The 24,914-nt window shown below is 44.6% G+C and overlaps 1 protein-coding gene across 2 annotated transcripts in view; it reads left to right on the top strand.

Annotated features, from left to right (window-relative positions):
- Positions 1-10,459: 10,459 nt before the first annotated feature.
- Positions 10,460-24,914, top strand: part of WNT9A (Wnt family member 9A) — an 87,570-nt gene continuing 73,115 nt past the window's right edge. For both annotated transcript variants that reach the window (XM_075271903.1, XM_075271902.1), the window contains exon 1: positions 10,460-10,577. In XM_075271903.1, coding sequence (XP_075128004.1) covers positions 10,498-10,577 — 80 coding nt within the window. In that variant the 5' untranslated portion in view covers positions 10,460-10,497. The remainder of the gene's footprint in view (positions 10,578-24,914) is intronic.

The following is a 24,914-nucleotide window of genomic DNA, read 5'->3' as shown; positions in this document are numbered from 1 at the left end:
TGGAGGTGGTCTGTGGATTGTCCTTGACTCTTCTCACCATTCTTCTTCTCTGCCTTTCTGATATTTTTCTTGGCCTGCCACTTCTGGGCTTAACAAGAACTGTCCCTGTGCTCTTCCATTTCCTTACTATGTTCCTCACAGTGGAAACTGACAGGTTAAATCTCTGAGACAACTTTTTGTATCCTTCCCCTGAACAACTATGTTGAACAATCTTTGTTTTCAGATCATTTGAGAGTTGTTTTGAGTAGCCCATGATGCCACTCTTCAGAGGAGATTCAAATAGGAGAACAACATTCAATTGGCCACCTTAAATATCTTTTCTCATGATTGGATACACCTGGTTATGAAGTTCAAAGCTCAGTGAGCTTACAAAACCAATTTTGTGCTTCAGTAAGTCAGTAAAAAGTAGTTAGGAGTATTCAAATCAATAAAATGATAAGGGTGCCCATACTTTTGCACTGGTCAAATTTTGGTTTAATGCATATTGCACATTTTCTGTTAGTACAATAAACCTCATTTCAATCCTGAAATATTACTGTGTCCATCAGTTATTAGATATATCAAACTTAAATGGCTGCTGCAAACACCAAAATATTTAGAACAAAAAATGATTAAGATTAATAAGGGTGCCCAAACTTTTTCATAGGACTGTAGATAGATAGATAGATAGATAGATAGATAGATAGGAGATAGATAGATAGATAGATAGATAGATAGATGATAAATAAATAGATAGATAGGAGATAGATAGATAGATAGATAGATAGATAGATAGATAGATAGATAGATAGATAGATAGATAGGAGATAGATAGATAGAAGATAGATAGATAGATAGATAGATAGGAGATAGATAGATAGATAGATAGATAGATAGATAGGAGATAGATAGATAAATAGATAGATAGATAGGAGATAGATAGATAAATAGATAGATAGATAGATAGATAGATAGGAGATAGATAGATAGATAGATAGATAGATAGATAGATAGATAGGAGATAGATAGATAGATAGATAGATAGATAGATAGGAGATAGATAGATAGATAGATAGATAGATAGGATAGGAGATAAATAGATAGATAGATAGATAGATAGATAGATAGATAGGAGATAGATAGATAGATTAGATAAATAGATAGATAGATAGGAGATAGATAGATAGATAGATAGATAGATAGATAGATAGGAGATAGATAGATAGGAGATAGATAGATAGATAGATAGATAGATAGATAGATAGATAGATAGATAGATAAATAGGAGATAGATAGATAGATAGATAGATAGATAGGAGATAGATAAATAAATAGATAGATAGATAGATAGGAGATAGATAAATAAATAGATAGATAGGAGATAGATAGATAGATAGATAGATAGATAGATAGATAGATAGATAGATAGATGATAGATAGATAGGAGATAGCTAGATAGGAGATAGATAGATAGATAGATAGATAGATAGATAGATAGATGATAGATAGATAGATAGATAGATAGATAGATAGAAGATAGATAGATAAATAGATAGATAGATAGATAGATAGATAGATAGATAGATAGGAGATAGATAGATAAGAGATAGATAGATAGATAGATAGATAGATAGATGATAGATAGATAGATAGATAGATAGATGATAGATAGATAGATAGATAGATAGATAGATAGATAGATAGAAGATAGATAGATAAATAGATAGATAGATAGATAGATAGATAGGAGATAGATAGATGATAGATAGATAGATAGATAGATAGATAGATAGGAGAGAGATATATAGATAGATAGATAGATAGATAGATAGATGATAGATAGATAGATAGATAGATAGATAGATAGATAGATAGATAGGAGAGAGAGATAGATAGATAGATAGATAGATAGATAGATAGATAGATAGATGATAGATAGATAGATAGATAGATAGATAGATAGATAGATAGGAGAGAGATAGATAGATAGATAGATAGATAGATAGATAGATAGATGATAGATAGATAGATAGATAGATAGATAGATAGATAGGAGAGAGAGAGATAGATAGATAGATAGATGATAGATAGATAGATAGATAGATAGATAGATAGGAGAGAGATAGATAGATAGATAGATAGATAGATAGATGATAGATAGATAGATAGATAGATAGATAGGAGAGAGATAGATAGATAGATAGATAGATGATAGATAGATAGATAGATAGATAGATAGATAGATAGGAGAGAGAGAGATAGATAGATAGATAGATGATAGATAGATAGATAGATAGATAGATAGATAGATAGATAGGAGAGAGATAGATAGATAGATAGATAGATAGATAGATAGATAGATAGATGATAGATAGATAGATAGGAGATAGCTAGATAGGAGATAGATAGATAGATAGATAGATAGATAGATAGATACATGATAGATAGATAGATAGATAGATAGGAGATAGATAGATAGATAGATACATGATAGATAGATAGATAGATAGATAGATAGATAGATAGATAGATAGATAGATAGATAGGAGATAGATAGATAGATAGATAGATGATAGATAGATAGATAGATAGATAGATAGATAGATAGATATATAGATAGATAGATAGATAGATACATGATAGATAGATAGATAGATAGATAGATAGATAGATAGATAGCTCCGTTGCCAGATAACATCCACACATGGAACAAAATTTATAAACAGCGCAGGCTGAGCCCCTCCTGACCCCATCACACCTCCGCCATCCTATGAGTGACAGTGACTGCTGCGCCCTGGATTGTCAGACACAGATCACATTGAGTCACTTTATAAGCGGGTGCAGGGCTTGCCCAGAAGTGCAGGACTTACACATGGCATTGGGTGTGGAAGTGCAGGGGTTAAAGCTGTCCTTAAGGGCAAGGCCTGGTCCTGGGGTGTTCCACCTCCGTTGTGTCTTCCTCCTGTCTTAGGTGTAATGGAGTTGCAGTTATCGGGTCTCCAACAAACATAATGAGAGCAATACTTGTAGATAATTAAGTTAAACATTTTTGCCAATATGAATAAGTTACAAATTCTGCAGAGTTAGTAAGATTTCCTCTAACCATCTCAGTGGTGACATCTTCTGCCTTGATCGGTTGCAAATGGATACAACCACAAATGCAGATGTTTCTGTCATCTGGGACGTGTCAGGAACCAGCTGTGACCTCCTTATTGTATCCGGGTTATCAGGAGGACACTACATGTATGAGAAGATAACCTGACCACAATAAGGACATGATGGCTGGTTATCAGGAGGACACTACATGTATGAGAAGATAACCTGACCACAATAAGGACATCATGGCTGGTTATCAGGAGGACACTACATGTATGAGAAGATAACCTGACCACAATAAGGACATCATGGCTGGTTATCAGGAGGACACTACATGTATGAGAAGATAACCTGACCACAATTAGGACATCATGGCTGGTTATCAGGAGGGGACACTACATGTATGAGAAGATAACCTGACCACAATAAGGACATCATGGCTGGTTATCAGGAGGACACTACATGTATGAGAAGATAACCTGACCACAATAAGGACATGATGGCTGGTTATCAGGAGGACACTACATGTATGAGAAGATAACCTGACCACAATAAGGACATCATGGCTGGTTATCAGGAGGACACTACATGTATGAGAAGATATCCTGACCACAATAAGGACATCATGGCTGGTTATCAGGAGGACACTACATGTATGAGAAGATAACCCGACCACAATAAGGACATCATGGCTGGTTATCAGGAGGAAACTACATGTATGAGAAGATAACCCGACCACAATAAGGACATCATGGCTGGTTATCAGGAGGAAACTACATGTATGAGAAGATAACCCGACCACAATAAGGACATCATGGCTGGTTATCAGGAGGAAACTACATGTATGAAAAGATAACCTGACCACAATAAGGACATCATGGCTGGTTATCAGGAGGACACTACATTTATGAGAAGATAATTTGACCACAATAAGGACATCATGGCTGGTTCTCAGGAGGACACTACATGTATGAGAAGATAACCTGACCACAATAAGGACATCATGGCTGGTTATCAGGAGGACACTACATGTATGAGAAGATAACCTGACCACAATAAGGACATCATGGCTGGTTATCAGGAGGACACTACATGTATGAGAAGATAACCTGACCACAATAAGGACATCATGGCTGGTTATCAGGAGGACACTACATGTATGAGAAGATAACCCGACCACAATAAGGACATCATGGCTGGTTATCAGGAGAGGACACTACATGTATGAGAAGATAACCCGACCACAATAAGGACATCATGGCTGGTTATCAGGAGGACACTACATGTATGAGAAGATAACCCGACCGCAATAAGGACATCATGGCTGGTTATCAGGAGGACACCACATGTATGAGAAGATAACCCGACCACAATAAGGACATCATGGCTGGTTATCAGGAGAGGACACTACATGTATGAGAAGATAAACTGACCACAATAAGGACATCATGGCTGGTTATCAGGAGGACACTACATGTATGAGAAGATAAACTGACCACAATAAGGACATCATAGTGGATTCCTGAATTTGTGGTTATATCCACTGGCAACTGATCAAGTTCCAAGACTGTGACCACAAGGTATTTAGAGAAAATCTTTAAAATCTGCAAAATGTCTCATTACTTCTATTTGCAAAAATGTTTAACTACAAATTTAAAACTAGTTCTGTTCATGGGAGACCCCTTTATGGTTGGTTCTAAGGAGTATTTGCCCCAAGGGTAATAGATAGCAGTGTAGAGGAAAATGCTGCATCGGGTGATGCAAGGGTCAAGGCTTACAGGGGTGGGAGGGTTTCAGAGCAAGTCTTAAAGTGCAAGTTCAGATTTAATATGATCATAGGCCAGCAAGGCAGGAGTTAAATTGGAGTTAAAGTTGATTGTTTTTCAGCAGTACAGGGGTTAAGGCTGGTTCCTGTCCATTAGTGCAAGGGCTAAGGCTTATTGTTGTTCTGCAGTGTAAGAGTTAAGGCTGATACTAGTCACAGCAGTGCAGTGGTTAAGGTTGATTCTTGTCCAGAAGTGCAGGTGTTAAACTGATTCTTGTCCAGCTGTGCTGGGGTTAAGGTTGATTCTTGTCCAGCAGTGCAGGGGTTAAGGTTGATTCTTGTCCAGCAGTGCAGGGGTTAAGGTTGATTCTTTTCCAGAAGTGCAGGGGTTAAGCTTGATTCTTGTCCAGCAGTGCAGGGGTTAAGGTTGATTCTTGTCCAGCAGTGCAGGGGTTAAGGTTGATTCTTGTCCAGCAGTGCAGAGGTTAAGGTTGATTCTTGTCCAGCAGTGCAGGGGTTAAGGTTGATTCTTGTCCAGCAGTGCAGGGGTTAAGGTTGATTCTTGTCCAGCAGTGCAGAGGTTAAGGTTGATTCTTGTCCAGAAGTGCAGGGGTTAAGGTTGTTTCTTGTCCAGAAGTAAAGGGGTTAAGGTTGATTCTTGTCTAGAAGTGCAGGGGTTAAACTGATTCTTGTCCAGCAGTGCAGGGGTTAAGGTTGATTATTGTCCAGCACTGCAGGCGTTAAGGTTGATTCTTTTCCAGAAGTGCAGGGGTTAAGCTTGATTCTTGTCCAGAAGTGCAGGGGTTAAGCTTGATTCTTGTCTAGCAGTGCAGGGGTTAAGGTTGATTCTTGTCCAGCAGTGCAGGGGTTAAGGTTGATTCTTGTCCGGCAGTGCAGGGGTTAAGCTTGATTCTTGTACAGCAGTGCAGGGGTTAAGCTTAATTCTTGTCCAGCAGTGCAGGGGTTAAACTGATTATTGTCCTGCAGTGCAGGGGTTAAGGTTGATTCTTGTCCAGCAGTGCAGGGGTTAAGATTGATTCTTGTCCAGCAGTGCAGGGGTTAAGGTTGATTCTTGTCCAGCAGTGAAGGGGTTAAGGTTGATTCTTGTCCAGCAGCACAGGGGTTAAGGTTTATTCTTGTCCAGCAGTGCAGGGGTTAAGGTTGATTCTTGTCCAGCAGTGCAGGGGTTAAGGTTGATTCTTGTCCAGCAGTGCAGAGGTTAAGGTTGATTCTTGTCCAGCAGTGCAGGGGTTAAGGTTGATTCTTGTCCAGCAGTGCAGGGGTTAAGGTTGATTCTTGTCCAGCAGTGCAGAGGTTAAGGTTGATTCTTGTCCAGAAGTGCAGGGGTTAAGGTTGTTTCTTGTCCAGAAGTAAAGGGGTTAAGGTTGATTCTTGTCTAGAAGTGCAGGGGTTAAACTGATTCTTGTCCAGCAGTGCAGGGGTTAAGGTTGATTCTTGTCCAGAAGTGCAGGGGTTAAGGTTGATTTTTGTCTAGCAGTGCAGGGGTTAAGGTTGATTCTTGTCCAGCAGTGCAGGGGTTAAGGTTGATTCTTGTCCAGCAGTACAGGGGTTAAGGTTGATTCTTGTCTAGCAGTGCAGGGGTTAAGGTTGATTCTTGCCCAGCAGTGCAGGGGTTAAGGTTGATTCTTGTCCAGAACTGCAGGGGTTAAGCTTGATTCTTGTGCGGCAGTACAGGGGTTAAACTGATTCTTGTCCAGCAGTACAGGGGTTAAACTGATTCTTGTCCAGCAGTGCAGGGGTTAAGCTTGATTCTTGTCCAGAAGTACAGGGGTTAAGCTTGATTCTTGTCCAGCAGTGCAGGCGTTAAGGTTGATTCTTGTCCAGAAGTACAGGGGTTAAGGCTGATTCTTGTCCAGCAGTACAGGAGTTAAACTGATTCTTGTCCAGCAGTGCAGGGGTTAAACTGATTTTTGTCCAGCAGTGCAGGGGTTAAGGTTGATTCTTGTCCAGCAGTGCAGGGGTTAAGGTTGATTCTTGTCCAGCAGTGCAGGAGTTAAGGTTGATTCTTGTCCAGAAGTACAGGGGTTAAACTGATTCTTGTCCAGCAGTGCAGGGGTTAAGGTTGATTCTTGTCCAGAAGTACAGGGGTTAAACTGATTCTTGTCCAGCAGTGCAGGGGTTAAGGTTGATTCTTGTCCAGAAGTGCAGGGGTTAAGCTTGATTCGTGTCCAGAAGTGCAGAGGTTAAGGTTGATTCTTGTTTAGCAGGGCAGGGGTTAAACTGATTATTGTCCAGCAGTGCAGGGGTTACGGTTGATTCTTTTCCAGCAGTGCAGAGGTTAAGGTTGATTCTTGTCCAGAAGTGCAGGGGTTAAGCTTGATTATTGTCCAGCACTGCAGGCGTTAAGGTTGATTCTTTTCCAGAAGTGCAGGGGTTAAGCTTGATTCTTGTCCAGAAGTGCAGGGGTTAAGCTTGATTCTTGTCTAGCAGTGCAGGGGTTAAGGTTGATTCTTGTCCAGCAGTGCAGGGGTTAAGGTTGATTCTTGTCCGGCAGTGCAGGGGCTAAGCTTGATTCTTGTACAGCAGTGCAGGGGTTAAGGTTTATTCTTGTCCAGCAGTGCAGGGGTTAAACTGATTATTGTCCAGCAGGGGTTAAGGTTGATTCTTGTCCAGCAGTGCAGGGGTTAAACTGATTATTGTCCTGCAGTGCAGGGGTTAAGGTTGATTCTTGTCCAGCAGTGCAGGGGTTAAGATTGATTCTTGTCCAGCAGTGCAGGGGTTAAGGTTTATTCTTGTCCAGCAGTGCAGGGGTTAAACTGATTATTGTCCAGCAGGGGTTAAGGTTGATTCTTGTCCAGCAGTGCAGGCGTTAAAGTTTATTCTTGTCCAGCAGTGCAGGGGTTAAGCTTGATTCTTGTCCAGAAGTGCAGTGGTTGAGGTTGATTCTTGTCCAGAAGTGCAGGGGTTAAACTGATTCTTGTCCAGCAGTGCAGGGGTTAAGGTTGATTCTTGTTTAGAAGTGCAGGGGTTAAGGTTGATTCTTGTCCAGCAGTGCAGGGGTTAAACTGATTATTGTCCAGCAGTGCAGGGGTTAAGGTTGATTCTTGTCCAGCAGTGCAGGGGTTAAGATTGATTCTTGTCCAGCAGTGCAGGAGTTAAGGTTTATTCTTGTCCAGCAGTGCAGGGGTTAAACTGATTATTGTCCAGCAGTGCAGGTGTTAAGGTTGATTCTTGTCCAGCAGTGCAGGGGTTAAGGTTGATTCTTGTCCAGCAGTGCAGGAGTTAAGGTTTATTCTTGTCCAGCAGTGCAGGGGTTAAACTGATTATTGTCCAGCAGTGCAGGTGTTAAGGTTGATTCTTGTCCAGCAGTGCAGGGGTTAAGCTTGATTCTTGTCCAGAAGTGCAGGGGTTAAAGTTGATTCTTGTCCAGAAGTGCAGGGGTTAAAGTTGATTCTTGTCCAGCAGTGCAGGAGTTAAGGTTTTTTTTTTTGGTTTTTTTTTTGGAGGGGGGGCATCAGTCAAGGGGTTAAGGCTGATTCTGATCCAGAAATGCATAACTTAGAGCTGATTCTTGTCCCATGAGGAAGGGGTTACTTCAAAGCTGAAGCTGGTTCCTCTCCAGCAGTGCAGGGGTTAAGGCTTGACCAGAATCAGCCAAATCTCTGCACTGCTGGACAAAAAAAAACAAAAAACTACATCAAAAAACAAAAAGCTTAACCCATGCACTGCTGAATAAGAAACCAACCTTAATGCCTGCACTGCTAGACAAAAATAAACTTTAACCCCTGCACTGCTGGACAAGAATAAACTTTAACCCCTGCACTGCTGGACAAGAATAAACTTTAACCCCTGCATTGCTGGACAAGAATAAACTTTAACCCCATGCACTACTGGACTACAATATACTTTAACCCCTGGACTGCTGGACAAGAATAAATTTTAACCCTGGACTGCTGGACAATAACAAACTTTAACCCCTGGACTGCTGGACAAGAATAAACTTTAACCACTGCACTGCTGGACAAGAATAAACTTTAACCCATGCACTGCTGGACAAGAATAAACTTTAACCCCTGCACTGCTGGACAAGAATAAACTTTAACCCTCACTGCTAGACAAGAATAAACTTTAACCCCTGCACTGCTGGACAAGAATAAACTTTAACCCCTGCACTGCTGGACAAGAATAAACTTTAACCCCATGCACTACTGGACTACAATAAACTTTAACCCCTGGACTGCTGGACAAGAATAAATTTTAACCCCTGCACTGCTGGACAAGAATAAACTTTAACCCCTGGACAATAATAAACTTTAACCCCTGCACTGCTGGACAAGAATAAACTTTAACCCCTGCACTACTGGACAAGAATAAACTTTAACCCCTGGACTACTGGACAAGAATAAACTTTAACCCCTGCACTACTGGACAAGAATAAATTTTAACCCCTGCACAAGAATAAACTTTAACCCCTCCACTGCTGGACAAGAATAAACTTTAACCACTGCACTGCTGGACAAGAATTAACTTTAACCCCTGGACAATAATAAACTTTAACCCCTGCACTACTGGACAAGAATAAACTTTAACCCCTGCACTACTGGACAAGAATAAATTTTAACCCCTGCACAAGAGTAAACTTTAACCCCTCCACTGCTGGACAAGAATTAACTGTAACCCCTGCACTGCTGGACAATAATAAACTTTAACCCCTGGACAATAATAAACTTTAACTCCTGGACTGCTAGACAAGAATAAACTTTAACCCCTGCACTGCTGGACAAGAATAAACTTCAATCCCTGCACTACTGGACAAGAATAAACTTTAACCCCTGGACTGCTGGGCAAGAATAAACTTTAACCCCTGCACTGCTGGACAAGAATAAACTTTAACCCCTGCACTGCTGGACAAGAATAAACTTTAACTCCTGCACTGCTGAACAAGAATAAACTTTAACCCCTCCACTGCTGGACAAGAATAAACTTTAACCCCCTGCACAAGAACGAACTTTAACCACTGCACTGCTGGACAAGAATAATCTTTAACCCCTGGACTGCTGGACAATAACAAACTTTAACCCCTGCACTGCTGGACAATAACAAACTTTAACCCCTGCACAAGAATAAACTTTAACCCCTGCACTGCTGGACAAGAATAAACTTTAACCCCTCCACTGCTGGACAAGAATAAACTTTAACCCCTGCACTGCTGGACAAGAATAAACTTTAACCCATGTACTGCTGAAGAATAAGCTTAATAAGAATTAACCCCTGCACTGCTATAGAAGAACCAGCTTTAACCCCTGCACTGCTGGTTAGCAAACAGCATTAACCCCTGCAGAGCTGGACAAGAATCATCCTTAACCCATGCACTCTATGAGTTAAGGCTATTTTTGTCCAGCAGCCCAGGGGTTATTTTTTGTTCAGCAGTGCAGGGGTTAAAGTTTGTTCCTGTCCAGCAGTGCAGGGGTTAAGGCTGGTGCGGAGAGCGGAGGTGTCGGTGCAGGCACGTGTGTGTGTGTGTCGGGGGGAGGGGGCAGATGCTGGGAGGGCTGGTGCAGGGCGGGCTCTGCTCTCTGACTGTCTGTGTGTCGGCTCCGCCTCGCTCCTCTCTATAAGAAGCCGCACCGCCGCCTGCAGCACAACTCAACTCTAAACTACACGAACGAGATGGTCAGCGCCAGAGCCGCAGCAAAATGCTGGATGGACAGGTCTTCCTGGGATGGCTGTCACTTATAGTCCTTCTCTCCAGCGGACCAGCGGCTGCTTACTTTGGGTAGGTGACCCCGGAGCTGCACAGTGTATGGATGGACCTGGAACTGGAGGAGACCTGCAGAGGGAATATACAGTCTATCACCATGTATCTAAGCTGATGGCACCAAGACAGGACAAGAGAGGTACAATGTATCTAAGCTGATGGCACCAAGACAGGACAAGAGAGGTACAATGTATCTAAGCTGATGGCACCAAGACAGGACAAGAGAGGTACAATGTATCTAAGCTGATGGCACCAAGACAGGACAAGAGAGGTACAATGTATCTAAGCTGATGACACCTGGACCTGTAGAGTGAGGTACAATGTATCTAAGCTGATGACACCTGGACCTGTAGAGTGAGGTACAATGTATCTAAGCTGATGACACCTGGACCTGTAGAGTGAGGTACAATGTATCTAAGCTGATGACACCTGGACCTGTAGAGTGAGGTACAATGTATCCAAGCTGATGACACCTGGACCTGTAGAGTGAGGTACAATGTATCCAAGCTGATGACACCTGGACCTGTAGAGAGAGATACAATGTATCCAAGCTGATGACACCTGGACCTGTAGAGAGAGATACAATGTATCTAAGCTGATGACACCTGGACCTGTAGAGAGAGATACAATGTATCTAAGCTGATGACACCTGGACCTGTAGAGAGAGATACAATGTATCTAAGCTGATGACACCTGGACCTGTAGAGAGAGATACAATGTATCTAAGCTGATGACACCTGGACCTGTATAGAGAGATACATTGTATCCAAGCTGATGACACCTGGACCTATAGAGAGAGAGATACAATGTATCTAAGCTAATGACACCTGGACCTGTAGAGAGAGAGATACAATGTATCTAAGCTAATGACACCTGGACCTGTAGAGAGAGGTACAATGTATCTAAGCTGATGACATCTGGATATGTAAAGAGAATGATACATTGTATTCCTGATACTGGGAAATGTAAGGAGAGATACAAAGTATCTGAGTAAGAGTCCCGGGGACACTCTGCAGAGCACTGAAGCTGGAAAAATTAGATCCTCTTTCCTAGTGGCAAATACTTTGTATCTGCTCTGGAGGAGATGAGATGTGGTGTATTTTACCTGGAGGTGACTGGGTACAGGGTATCTGATCTGGAGGTGATGGGGTATAATGTATTTTTGGTCTGGAGGTCTTTGGATACGATGTATCTGATCTGGGGCTGATGGGGTGCGGTGTATCTGATCTGGGGCTGATGGGGTGCGGTGTATCTGATCTGGGGCTGATGGGGTGCGGTGTATCTGATCTGGGGCTGATGGGGTGCGGTGTATCTGATCTGGGGCTGATGGGGTGCGGTGTATCTGATCTGGGGCTGATGGGGTGCGGTGTATCTGATCTGGGGCTGATGGGGTGCGGTGTATCTGATCTGGGGCTGATGGGGTGCGGTGTATCTGATCTGGGGCTGATGGGGTGCGGTGTATCTGATCTGGGGCTGATGGGGTGCGGTGTATCTGATCTGGGGCTGATGGGGTGCGGTGTATCTGATCTGGGGCTGATGGGGTGCGGTGTATCTGATCTGGGGCTGATGGGGTGCGGTGTATCTGATCTGGGGCTGATGGGGTGCGGTGTATCTGATCTGGGGCTGATGGGGTGCGGTGTATCTGATCTGGGGCTGATGGGGTGCGGTGTATCTGATCTGGGGCTGATGGGGTGCGGTGTATCTGATCTGGGGCTGATGGGGTGCGGTGTATCTGATCTGGGGCTGATGGGGTGCGGTGTATCTGATCTGGGGCTGATGGGGTGCGGTGTATCTGATCTGGGGCTGATGGGGTGCGGTGTAGCTATCTATTTGGTATACAGTGTTTGGACCTGTAGTGGTGACACATGGAGTTATACATTGTACGTTACCAGTCACTCAGATTACATTGTATCAGCTGCTCACTCTCACTACATTATACGTCCGCTGGTTATTCTGGATACATATATACTGGTTCCATTGCATCTTTATTGTTCCATTTGATTACATTGTATCTTTACTAGTTACATTGAATCTTTGCTGGTTACTCTGGTTACATTGTATCTGTATTGGTTACATTTTATCTGTACTGGTCAGTCTGGTTACGTTGTATCTATGCTGGTGACACTGTATACTTTCTGGGCACTCTGATTGTGCTGGTCAGTCTGGTTACATTGTGTCAGTGCTGGTCACATGGAATCTTTGCTGGCTACACTGAATATTTTTCTGGTCCTTCTGATTGTACTGTATCTGCTGTAGTCACTCTGGTTACATTGTATATGTTATTGTCAGTCTGGTTACTTTGTATCTGTGCTGGTCAGTTTGGTTACATTATATCTGTACTATTCAGTCGTCTTATTTTGTATCTGTTGTACTGCTGTGTATTGTACTGTGCTGTACTGCTGTATATTGTACTGTACTGCTGTGTATTGTATTGCTGTGTAGTGTAGTGTATTGTACTGCTGTGTATTGTATTGCTGTGTAGTGTAGTGTATTGTACTGCTGTGTATTGTATTGCTGTGTAGTGTAGTGTATTGTACTGCTGTGTATTGTATTGCTGTGTAGTGTAGTGTATTGTACTGCTGTGTATTGTACTGTGTGCTCTGTGCTGTACTGCTGTGTATTACTCTGTTCTGTACTGACACCCTCAGTTCTTGAGAATGTTAGAGATGATAGTGATGGTAGTGAGGATGATGATGATGATGATGATGATGATGATGATGTATCCTGTGTCTGGTGAGCCGCAGGGCTGGTCATCGAAAGTTTCCTCTAGAACTATATTGGAAACCATCATAGAAGATCAAGAAAAAAAGATGTAGATCAGAAAGTTTCCCCTTCCTTCTTGCAGGGGCCACATCTGGGGGCGGGGGGTGGATGCTCATTGTGCAATACCCTAAACATTAATTCAGGATTAGATTGTCAGCTCCTGGGGTCAGGGATGATGGGAGTGATACATTGTGTGTGATATAGACATTAGAGTGTCAGCTCCTGGGGTCAGGGATGATGGGAGTGATACATTGTGTGTGATATAGAGATTAGATTGTCAGCTCCTGGGGTCAGGGATGATGGGAGTGATACATTGTGTGTGATATAGAGATTAGATTGTCAACTCCTGGGGTCAGGGATGATGGGAGTGATACATTGTGTGATATAGAGATTAGATTGTCAGCTCCTGGGGTCAGGGATGATGGGGGTGATACATTGTGTGTGTGATATAGAGATTAGATTGTAAGCTCCTGGGGTCAGGGATGATAGGAGTGATACATTGTGTGTGTGATATAGAGATTAGATTGTCAGCTCCTGGGGTCAGGGATGATGGGAGTGATACATTGTGTGATATAGAGATTAGATTGTCAGCTCCTGGGGTCAGGGATGATGGGGGTGATACATTGTGTGTGTGATATAGAGATTAGATTGTAAGCTCCTGGGGTCAGGGATGATAGGAGTGATACATTGTGTGTGTGATATAGAGATTAGATTGTCAGCTCCTGGGGTCAGGGATGATGGGGGTGATACATTGTGTGTGATATAGAGATTAGAGTGTCAGCTCCTGGGGTCAGGGATGATGGGAGTGATACATTGTGTGATATAGAGATTAGATTGTCAACTCCTGGGGTCAGGGATGATGGGGGTGATACATTGTGTGTGTGATATAAAGATTAGATTGTCAGCTCCTGGGGTCAGGGATGATGGGGGTGATACATTGTGTGTGATATAGAGATTAGAGTGTCAGCTCCTGGGGTCAGGGATGATGGGAGTGATACATTGTGTGTGATATAGAGATTAGATTGTCAGCTCCTGGGTCAGGGATGATGGGAGTGATACATTGTGTGTGATATAGAGATTAGATTGTCAGCTCCTGGGCTCAGGGATGATGGGAGTGATACATTGTGTGTGATATAGAGATTAGATTGTCAGCTCCTGGGGTCAGGGATGATGGGGGTGATACATTGTGTGTGATATAGAGATTAGCTTGTCAGCTCCTGGGGTCAGGGATGATGGGAGTGATACATTGTGTGTGATATAGAGATTAGATTGTCAGCTCCTGGGGTCAGGGATGATGGGAGTGATACATTGTGTGATATAGAGATTAGATTGTCAACTCCTGGGGTCAGGGATGATGGGGGTGATACATTGTGTGTGTGATATAGAGATTAGATTGTCAGCTCCTGGGGTCAGGGATGATGGGGGTGATACACTGTGTGTGATATAGAGATTAGATTGTCAGCTCCTGGGGTCAGGGATGATGGGAGTGATACATTGTGTGTGTGATATAGAGATTAGATTGTCAGCTCCTGGGGTCAGGGATGATGGGAGTGATACATTGTGTGTGATATGGAGATTAGATTGTCAGCTCCTGGGGTCAGGGATGATGGGAGTGATACATTGTGTGTGTGATATAGAGATTAGATTGTCAGCTCCTGGGGTCAGGGATGATGGGAGTGATACATTGTGTGTGATATAGAGATTAGAGTGTCAGCTCCTGGGGTAAGGGATGATGGGGGTGATACATTGTATGTGATATAGAGATTAGATTGTCAGCTCCTGGGGTCAGGGATGATGGGAGTGATACATTGTGTGATATAGAGATTAGATTGTCAACTCCTGGGGTCAGGGATGATGGGGGTGATACATTGTGTGTGTGATATAGAGATTAGATTGTCAGCTCCTGGGGTCAGGGATGATGGGGGTGATACACTGTGTGTGATATAGAGATTAGATTGTCAGCTCCTGGGGTCAGGGATGATGGGAGTGATACATTGTGTGTGTGATATAGAGATTAGATTGTCAGCTCCTGGGGTCAGGGATGATGGGAGTGATACATTGTGTGTGATATAGAGATTAGAGTGTCAGCTCCTGGGGTAAGGGATGATGGGGGTGATACATTGTATGTGATATAGAGATTAGATTGTCAGCTCCTGGGGTCAGGGATGATGGGAGTGATACATTGTGTGTGATATAGAGATTAGAGTGTCAGCTCCTGGGGTAAGGGATGATGGGGGTGATACATTGTGTGTGATATAGAGATTAGATTGTCAGCTCCTGGGGTAAGGGATGATGGGGGTGATACATTGTGTGATATAGAGATTAGATTGTCAGCTCCTGGGGTCAGGGATGATGGGAGTGATACATTGTGTGATATAGAGATTAGATTGTCAGCTCCTGGGGTCAGGGATGATGGGTGTGATACATTGTGTGTTCTGGTTTATTGATCTGAATACATTGTATCTTTGGGATGTGTTCACACGTCTGCAGACACATCTGATGTACTTTTATACATTTATTTTATTGTAACATTAAGAAACTGCAGTAAGATCTGCCAATCTCCGCCAGTGCGGTCATACCTGCGCCAGCTGTGTGGTGTGAATGCAGCCAGTGACAGCGCTCCCGGCCGCAGGGTGTGAACTGCCCATCCTCCGCTCTCACCTGTTACTCTGCGGCTCTGCACTTCCAGCCTGTGAGCAGCAGGGGGCGCCAGTAAGCCATGAATAGTGGCCGGGCCGGCAGGTGTATCCTGTGCTCTACATGGGAAAGGCGCTCCGTGTTTTTCTTCTCTCACTTTTACTATTTCTCTTCATTGCGGTATTTACGTCCTCCGGGAGTGCGAACACGGCACAGAAACGCTGCTCACGACACGCGGTTTATTGTGACGTCTGCACATTCCCCAATCTCTGCATTCCTTCTAATGTAACGAAATCCAGATGTGCGGTTACCAGGTGAACGGGAAACAAACGCTGCGACATATCGCCACATCTATACAAAGCGATAGACTGATGTATCCTGCAGAGACCAAATATCTATCTATCTATCTATCTATCTATCTATCTATCTCCTATCTATCTATCTCCTATCTATCTATCTCCTATCTATCTATCTATCTATCTATCTATCTATCTATCTATCTATCTATCTCCTATCTATCTATCTATCTATCTATCTCCTATCTATCTCTCTCCTATCTATCTATCTATCTATCTATCTATCTATCTATCTATCTATCTATCTATCTCCCTCCTATCTATCTATCTCCTATCTATCTATCTATCTATCTATCTATCTATCTATCTATCTATCTATCTCCTATCTATCTCCTATTTATCTATCTCTCTCCTATCTATCTATCTCTCTCCATCTATCTATCCAGTGGCGTAACTACCGTGGTAGCAGCAGTAGCAGTTGCCACAGGGCCCGGACCATTAGGGGGCCCGGTGACAGCCGCTACCGCTGCGGTTTTTTTTTTTTTTTTTTTAAAAGTCCGTTACGGGCCCCATTCACTTGCCGATCCTGGCTGGGCCGGGATCGGCAAGTGACACTGCGGGGCCCACAGAGGCTATCATTATACTCGGGGGTCTTTGCAGACCCCCGAGTATAATGATCGGCGCACCGGGAGGGGTAAGGTAACATAAAAAACAGTGTTACTTACCTCTCCACGATCCTGCCAGGCCTCCGTCATTCGTGTCTGACGTCACATGACCCAGGCCAGCTTCCCGGGTCATGTGACGTCTGACGTCATTAAAGCTGGACAAGAGCGGACAGGACAGCCGACAGGAACAGGTAAGCAACTGTCTCTGTTCTTTTAATGGTTTTAATCCCCCGGGTCTCCGATTATTATACTCTGGGGTCTTTTCAGACCCCAGAGTATAATAAATGTTTATAGGTGTCCACAGTGGGACATATGGGGACACTATGGGGGATAATACTGTGTGTGCAGGGGCACTATAGGGGTTAATAATACTGTGTGCATTGGACACTATAGGGGTTAATACTGTGTGTGCAGGGGACACTATAGGGGTTAATAATACTGTGTGTGCAGGGGACACTATGGGGGATAATACTGTGTGTGCAGGGGACACTATAGGGGTTAATAATACTGTGTGCATTGGACACTATAGGGGTTAATACTGTGTGCATTGGACACTATAGGGGTTAATACTGTGTGCATTGGACACTATAGGGGTTAATACTGTGTGTGCATTGGACACTATAGGGGTTAATACTGTGTGTGCAGGGGACACTATAGGGGTTAATACTGTGTGTGCAGGGGACACTATGGGGGATAATACTGTGTGCATTGGACACTATAGGGGTTAATACTGTGTGTGCAGGGGACACTATAGGGGTTAATACTGTGTGTGCAGGGGACACTAGGGGTAAATACTGTGTGTGCAGGGGACACTATAGGGGTTAATAATACTGTGTGTGCAGGGGACACTAGGGGTAAATACTGTGTGTGCAGGGGACACTATAGGGGTTAATAATACTGTGTGTGCAGGGGACACTATGGGGGTTAATACTGTGTGTGCAGGGGACACTATAGGGGTTAATAATACTGTGTGCATTGGACACTATAGGGGTTAATACTGTGTGTGCAGGGGACACTATAGGGGTTAATACTGTGTGTGCAGGGGACACTATGGGGGATAATACTGTGTGCATTGGACACTATAGGGGTTAATACTGTGTGTGCAGGGGACACTAGGGGTAAATACTGTGTGTGCAGGGGACACTAGGGGTAAATACTGTGTGTGCAGGGGACACTATTGGGGATAATACTGTGTGTGCAGGGGACACTATTGGGGATAATACTGTGTGCAGGGCTTACTAAGGGACATAATAGAGTACGGAGGAGGGGGTCAGTCGAGGTCTTCGGCATCGGTTTGGGGAGGGGGGGCCCCATGTCAAAAGTTCGCCACGGGGCCCCGCCATTCCTAGTTACGCCACTGTATCTATCTATCTATCTATCTATCTATCTATCTATCTATCTATCTATCTATCTCCTATCTATCTATCTATCTATCTATCTATCTATCTATCTATCTATCTATCTATAGTAAACAGCAACACATAAAGCAAAGTAATATAATAACAGACTGATATAATACAGATTACAATCCTGAGGTGGTGGAGGCTCCGGTATATTTCCCCTCTTGCGCTCTCTGTATTCCAGTCCTGGCACATTTGTAGTAACTTTCTTGTGCTCCATCTGTCAGTGATCAGGGTCAGGGCACCGCTCGTCTCCGCTGTGAGGGTGCGGCGGCCATATAGGATCCCTGGATGTTTACATTGTCTTAAGGCTTTAGGAAGAACTCTGTGAAATCTGCTGATCATTGGGGTTTTCCTGCAGGGGCCCTTCACAGCTGAGAGCAGGGGGCCCCGGGGAAGGAAGAGGTGCCAGCAATATAATGTGTGTGTAATGTATATAGTGTACATGTGAAGGATCCAATTATAGTGTAGTTGTGTATGTATATATCTGTTACTATATGTATGTAATGTGCACATATTGTGTATATATAGTGTGTGTGTATAGTGTATACAGTGTAGGCCAAAAGTATCGCCCCCCCCTGCAGTCCTGTCAGATAATCCTCGCTGTCCCCCAGATAATGATTACACAGCACAGACTCTTATATAGTATATAAGTGACACAGGGTATATACAGTATAAGTATCGCCCCCTGCAGTCCTGTCAGATAATCCTCGCTGTCCCCAGATAATGATTACACAGCACAGACTCTTATATAGTATATAAGTGACACAGGGTATATACAGTATAAGTATCGCCCCCTGCAGTCCTGTCAGATAATCCTCGTTGTCCCCAGATAATGATTACACAGCACAGACTCTTATATAGTATATAAGTGACACAGAGTATATACAGTATAAGTATCGCCCCCTGCAGTCCTGTCAGATAATCCTCGCTGTCCCCCAGATAATGATTACACAGCACAGACTCTTATATAGTATATAAGTGACACAGGGTATATACAGTATAAGTATCGCCCCCTGCAGTCCTGTCAGATAATCCTCGTTGTCCCCAGATAATGATTACACAGCACAGACTCTTATATAGTATATAAGTGACACAGGGTATATACAGTATAAGTATCGCCCCCTGCAGTCCTGTCAGATAATCCTCGCTGTCCCCCAGATAATGATTACACAGCACAGACTCTTATATAGTATATAAGTGACACAGGGTATATACAGTATAAGTATCGCCCCCCTGCAGTCCTGTCAGATAATCCGCGCTGTCCCCCAGATAATGATTACACAGCACAGACTCTTATATAGTATATAAGTGACACAGGGTATATACAGTATAAGTATCGCCCCCTGCAGTCCTGTCAGATAATCCTCGCTGTCCCCAGATAATGATTACACAGCACAGACTCTTATATAGTATATAAGTGACACAGGGTATATACAGTATAAGTATCGCCCCCTGCAGTCCTGTCAGATAATCCTCGCTGTCCCCAGATAATGATTACACAGCACAGACTCTGTATATAGTATATAAGTGACACAGGGTATATACAGTATAAGTATCGCCCCCTGCAGTCCTGTCAGATAATCCTCGCTGTCCACCAGATAATGATTACACAGCACAGACTCTGTATATAGTATATAAGTGACACAGGGTATATACAGTATAAGTATCGCCCCCTGCAGTCCTGTCAGATAATCCTCGCTGTCCCCCAAATAATGATTGCACAGCACAGACTCTTATATAGTATATAAGTGACACAGGGTATATACAGTATAAGTATCGCCCCCCTGCAGTCCAGTCAGATAATCCTCGCTGTCCCCAGATAATGATTACACAGCACAGACTCTGTATATAGTATATAAGTGACACAGGGTATATACAGTATAAGTATCGCCCCCTGCAGTCCTGTCAGATAATCCTCGCTGTCCCCAGATAATGATTACACAGCACAGACTCTGTATATAGTATATAAGTGACACAGGGTATATACAGTATAAGTATCGCCCCCTGCAGTCCTGTCAGATAATCCTCGGTGTCCCCAGATAATGATTACACAGCACAAACTCTTATATAGTATATAAGTGACACAGGGTATATACAGTATAAGTATCGCCCCCTGCAGTCCTGTCAGATAATCCTCGCTGTCCCCAGATAATGATTACAAGCACAAACTCTTTGGTAATATCTTCAGTTATTTTTCTTGCAATGAAAAAACACAAAAGAGAATGAAAAAGTCACATCATTGATCATTTTCCACAAAACTCCAGAACTGGTGCGGACAGAAGTACTGGCGCCCTCAGCCTAATACTTGGTAGCACAACCTTTAGACACAATAACTGCGCACAACCGCTTCCGCTAACCAGCAATGAGTTTCTTACAAGGCTCTGCTGGAATCTTAGACCCTTCTTCTTTGGCAAACTGCTCGCGGTCCCCCCTGAGATGTGAAGGGGGCCTTCTCCAAACTGCCACCAAGAGATCTCTCCCCCTCCCGCACAGGTGTTCTATGGGATTCAGGGCTGGACTCATTGCTGCCACTTTACAAGTCTCCAGGGCTTTCTCTCACCACCATTTTCTAGTGCTGACCTGAAGTGTGTTTTGGGTCCTTGTCCTGCTGGAAGAGCCCTGACCTCTGAGGGAGACCCCGCTTTCTCACACTGGGCCCTACATGATGCTGCACAATGTGTTGGGAGTCTTCAGACTTCATAATGCCATGCACACGGTCAAGCAGTCCAGTGCCAGAGGCAGCAAAGACATTCAGGTCTTTGGAGATGGACTTGTAGCCTTGAGATTGCTCAGGCTTCCTCACAGTTTTGCTTCTCAAGTCCTCAGACAGTTCTTTGGTCTTCTTTCTTCTCTCCATGCTCAATGTGGTCACACAAGGACACAGGACAGAGGTGGAGTCAACTTTAATCCATTTCAACTGGCTGCAAGTGTGATTTAATTATTGCCACCACCTGTTAGGTGCCTCAGGTAAGTAACAGGTGCTGTTAATGACACAAATTACAGAAGCATCACATGATTTTTCATACAGTGCCAATACTTTTGTCCACCCCCTTGTTTATGTTTGCTGTGGAATTATATCCAATTTGGCTTTCTGACAATTCTTTTTGTGGTTTTCCATTGAAGACAAATTAAATGAAGAAAATACCAAAGAATTTGTGACTGTAATCATTATCTGGAAGTACACGAGGATTATCTGACAGAACTGCGGGGGGGCCAATACTTTTGGCCAACACTCTATGTAGTTAGTCTATAAAATTTATAGGTAGTGTGTATAAGATATATATATATATATATATATATATATATATATATATATATATATATTTATATTTAGTGTATATAATCTATATGTAATGTGTACATACTGTTGTGTTTTATGGTTAGTGGCTGTACTGAAAATATTCTCTTAATTAGTTGTCTTGTCATCAGATAATAGGAAAGGCAAGAGAAGAGTGACCCCACTGTAAGTGCCCTCGTGCGGCACTATATAGGCTCTGTATGGTGGTATTATTATAGTGTCATTATTGTATGGGCACTGTATGGTATCTATCTATCATCTATCTATCTATCTATCTATCTATCTATCTATCTATCTATCTATCTATCTATCTATCTATCTATCTATCTATCTATCTATCTATCTATCCTGGCACTCCTGTAGGTGGTCCATGTTTGGCACAGTTATGTGGTACCTGTTCTGAGAAGTTTCTGGAGATTCCCTGGGGGTCTCAGGTTTCCATAGACTTGCTCTTTGATCATCAGGCCACATGTGACAGAATGCAGAGCAGCCGGATGGGAGTTATTCCTGGGTGGGGGCTCGGCGCTGCCCCCTGCAGTACATCGCCGCCTGGGCTGTAACCCTACACTCAGGACGCTTGGAAATGGACGCTGTCTGTCGCATTCGAAAAATTTGACTGGAAGGGAAAGCGACTCTCACGTTCCACGTCTTTGGGACTCACATCTGGTTTCGCTTTATGGGATACGGAACTTATTGAAATTTGGCAAATGTTCCCCTTTCTTTACAACAACGATGCGACCTCATAAAGGGGGGCGGGGCCCGGAATGTAGCAGAAGGATTGTAGAGACTGAACGCAGCTCGCAACATTGTAACCAAAATGTCAGAGCTCAGGGCAGAGAATGACCCCCAGATAGAGCCGTCTGCTCAGATAGGTCTTAGTTATATCTGTTCTGGGAAAGCTGGGTGACAACTGATGTGGCCGCATGACAGGTCCTCTGCATGTCCTCACCCACTGGGGTCTCCAGCAGAATACACATTGACACAACCTCGGGGGGTCAGGAGAGGCCGACTGTAGGACAGGGGAATACAATCTATTACTATCTGTTATCAGCCATGTCAGGAGAGGAGAGGCCGACTGTAGGACAGGAGAATACAATCTATTACTATCTGTTATCAGCCATGTCAGGAGGGGAGAGGCCGACTGTAGGACAGGGGAATACAATCTATTACTATCTGTTATCAGCCATGTCAGGAGAGGAGAGGCCGACTGTAGGACAGGGGAATACAATCTATTACTATCTGTTACTCATTTTAGTATGGGGGTAACATGTGCTTTTCTGGACACTTTGTCCCCTCCCCTGTGTGGGTCCATTCCGTTCGGGGCCCTGGTGGTCAGTATGTTGGTGTTAATGATTGACCACCCTGTGATTGCCTGAGGGCACATGAATGGAGATCGGCGCCGCCTCCTGCCCGTCCGCCATTAATCATTAATCGCCGCCTGCCTTATCAGTGACTTATCGCGCGCACTGAGGGCTCATTCAGTGACAGATAATTACCGGGGTCACGGGGTGAAGATAATAACTGGGTCAGACGCCCAAAACCTTCCAACAAGCCTATTCCCACCATTCACAAATGAATGTCACACATTAAGTGCCCCCCACCACCTTCATGTGACATGAGTGTCCCCTCACCCCATCCAAACATTGGTATTCTTGATTCATGTGACATTAGTGACTAGAGTAACAGATCTAGCTTCATTATCAGGCGATCTATAGGGGGTGCCTGGCACCACCGCAGCAGTAAGGGAACATGGTGCCCATAGCGCCCCCTTCACCTTCATATGAATGGATCTGGATATGACTCAGCGCTGCACATTTACTGAACATAGACCCAAATATACAGGCTGTCTACATGACGGTATACTATATACATATAATGTACCTGTGTATAGGGGTATACAGGAACTCTATATACCAGGACTTTATGTATGGAAACAAAAATACTATTGAAGTTTTGGTCAGGCAATTGTCTATTGAAGAATCTCCAGCTCCACCTGTATGCGTGTCGCCCCGTGCTGTATGGAGGGATCGCTCCACCTGTATGCGTGTCGCCCCGTGCTGTATGGAGGGATCGCTCCACCTGTATGCGTGTCGCCCCGTGCTCTATGGAGGGATCGCACCACCTGTATGCGTGTCGCCCCGTGCTCTATGGAGGGATCGCACCACCTGTATGCGTGTCGCCCCGTGCTGTATGGAGGGATCGCTCCACCTGTATGCGTGTCGCCCCGTGCTGTATGGAGGGATCGCTCCACCTGTATGCGTGTCGCCCCGTGCTCTATGGAGGGATCGCACCACCTGTATGCGTGTCGCCCCGTGCTGTATGGAGGGATCGCTCCACCTGTATGCGTGTCGCCCCGTGCTCTATGGAGGGATCGCACCACCTGTATGCGTGTCGCCCCGTGTTCTATGGAGGGATCGCTCCACCTGTATGCGTGTCGCCCCGTGTTCTATGGAGGGATCGCTCCACCAGTATGCGCGTAACCCCGTGCTGTAGGGAGGGAGCGCTCCACCTGTATGTGTGCAACCCGGTGCTGTATGGAGGGTGCGCTCCACCAGTATGCGCGTAACCCCGTGCTGTAGGGAGGGAGCGCTCCACCTGTATGTGCGCCGCCCCGTGCTCTATGCAGGGAGTGCGCCCACCTGTATGCGTGCCGCCCCCTGCTGTATGGAGGGAGTGCTCCCACCTGTATGTGCACCGCCCCCTGCTGTATGGAGGGAGTGCTCCCACCTGTATGTGCACTGCCCCGTGCTCTATGCAGGGAGTGCGCCCACCTGTATGCGTGCCGCCCCCTGCTGTATGGAGGGAGTGCTCCCACCTGTATGTGCACCGCCCCCTGCTGTATGGAGGGAGTGCTCCCACCTGTATGTGCACTGCCCCGTGCTCTATGCAGGGAGTGCGCCCACCTGTATGCGTGCCGCCCCCTGCTGTATGGAGGGAGTGCTCCCACCTGTATGTGCACTGCCCCGTGCTCTGTGCAGGGAGTGCGCCCACCTGTATGTGTGCTCCACCTGTATGCGCACCGCCCCCTGCTGTATGGAGGGAGTGCTCCCACCTGTATGTGCACCGCCCCGTGCTCTATGCAGGGAGTGCGCCCACCTGTATGCGTGTCGCCCCGTGCTCTATGCAGGGAGTGCGCCCACCTGTATGCGTGTCGCCCCGTGCTCTATGCAGGGAGTGCGCCCACCTGTATGCGTGCCGCCCCCTGCTGTATGGAGGGAGTGCGCCCACCTGTATGTGCACCGCCCCTGCTGTATGGAGGGAGTGCTCCCACCTGTATGTGCACCGCCCTGTGC

This window comes from Leptodactylus fuscus, chromosome 4 (genome assembly GCF_031893055.1).
Source record: "Leptodactylus fuscus isolate aLepFus1 chromosome 4, aLepFus1.hap2, whole genome shotgun sequence".
Lineage (NCBI taxonomy): Eukaryota > Metazoa > Chordata > Amphibia > Anura > Leptodactylidae > Leptodactylus > Leptodactylus fuscus.
The sequence above is the reverse complement of the archived record's forward strand: the minus strand, read 5'-3'. Positions and strand labels throughout refer to the sequence as shown.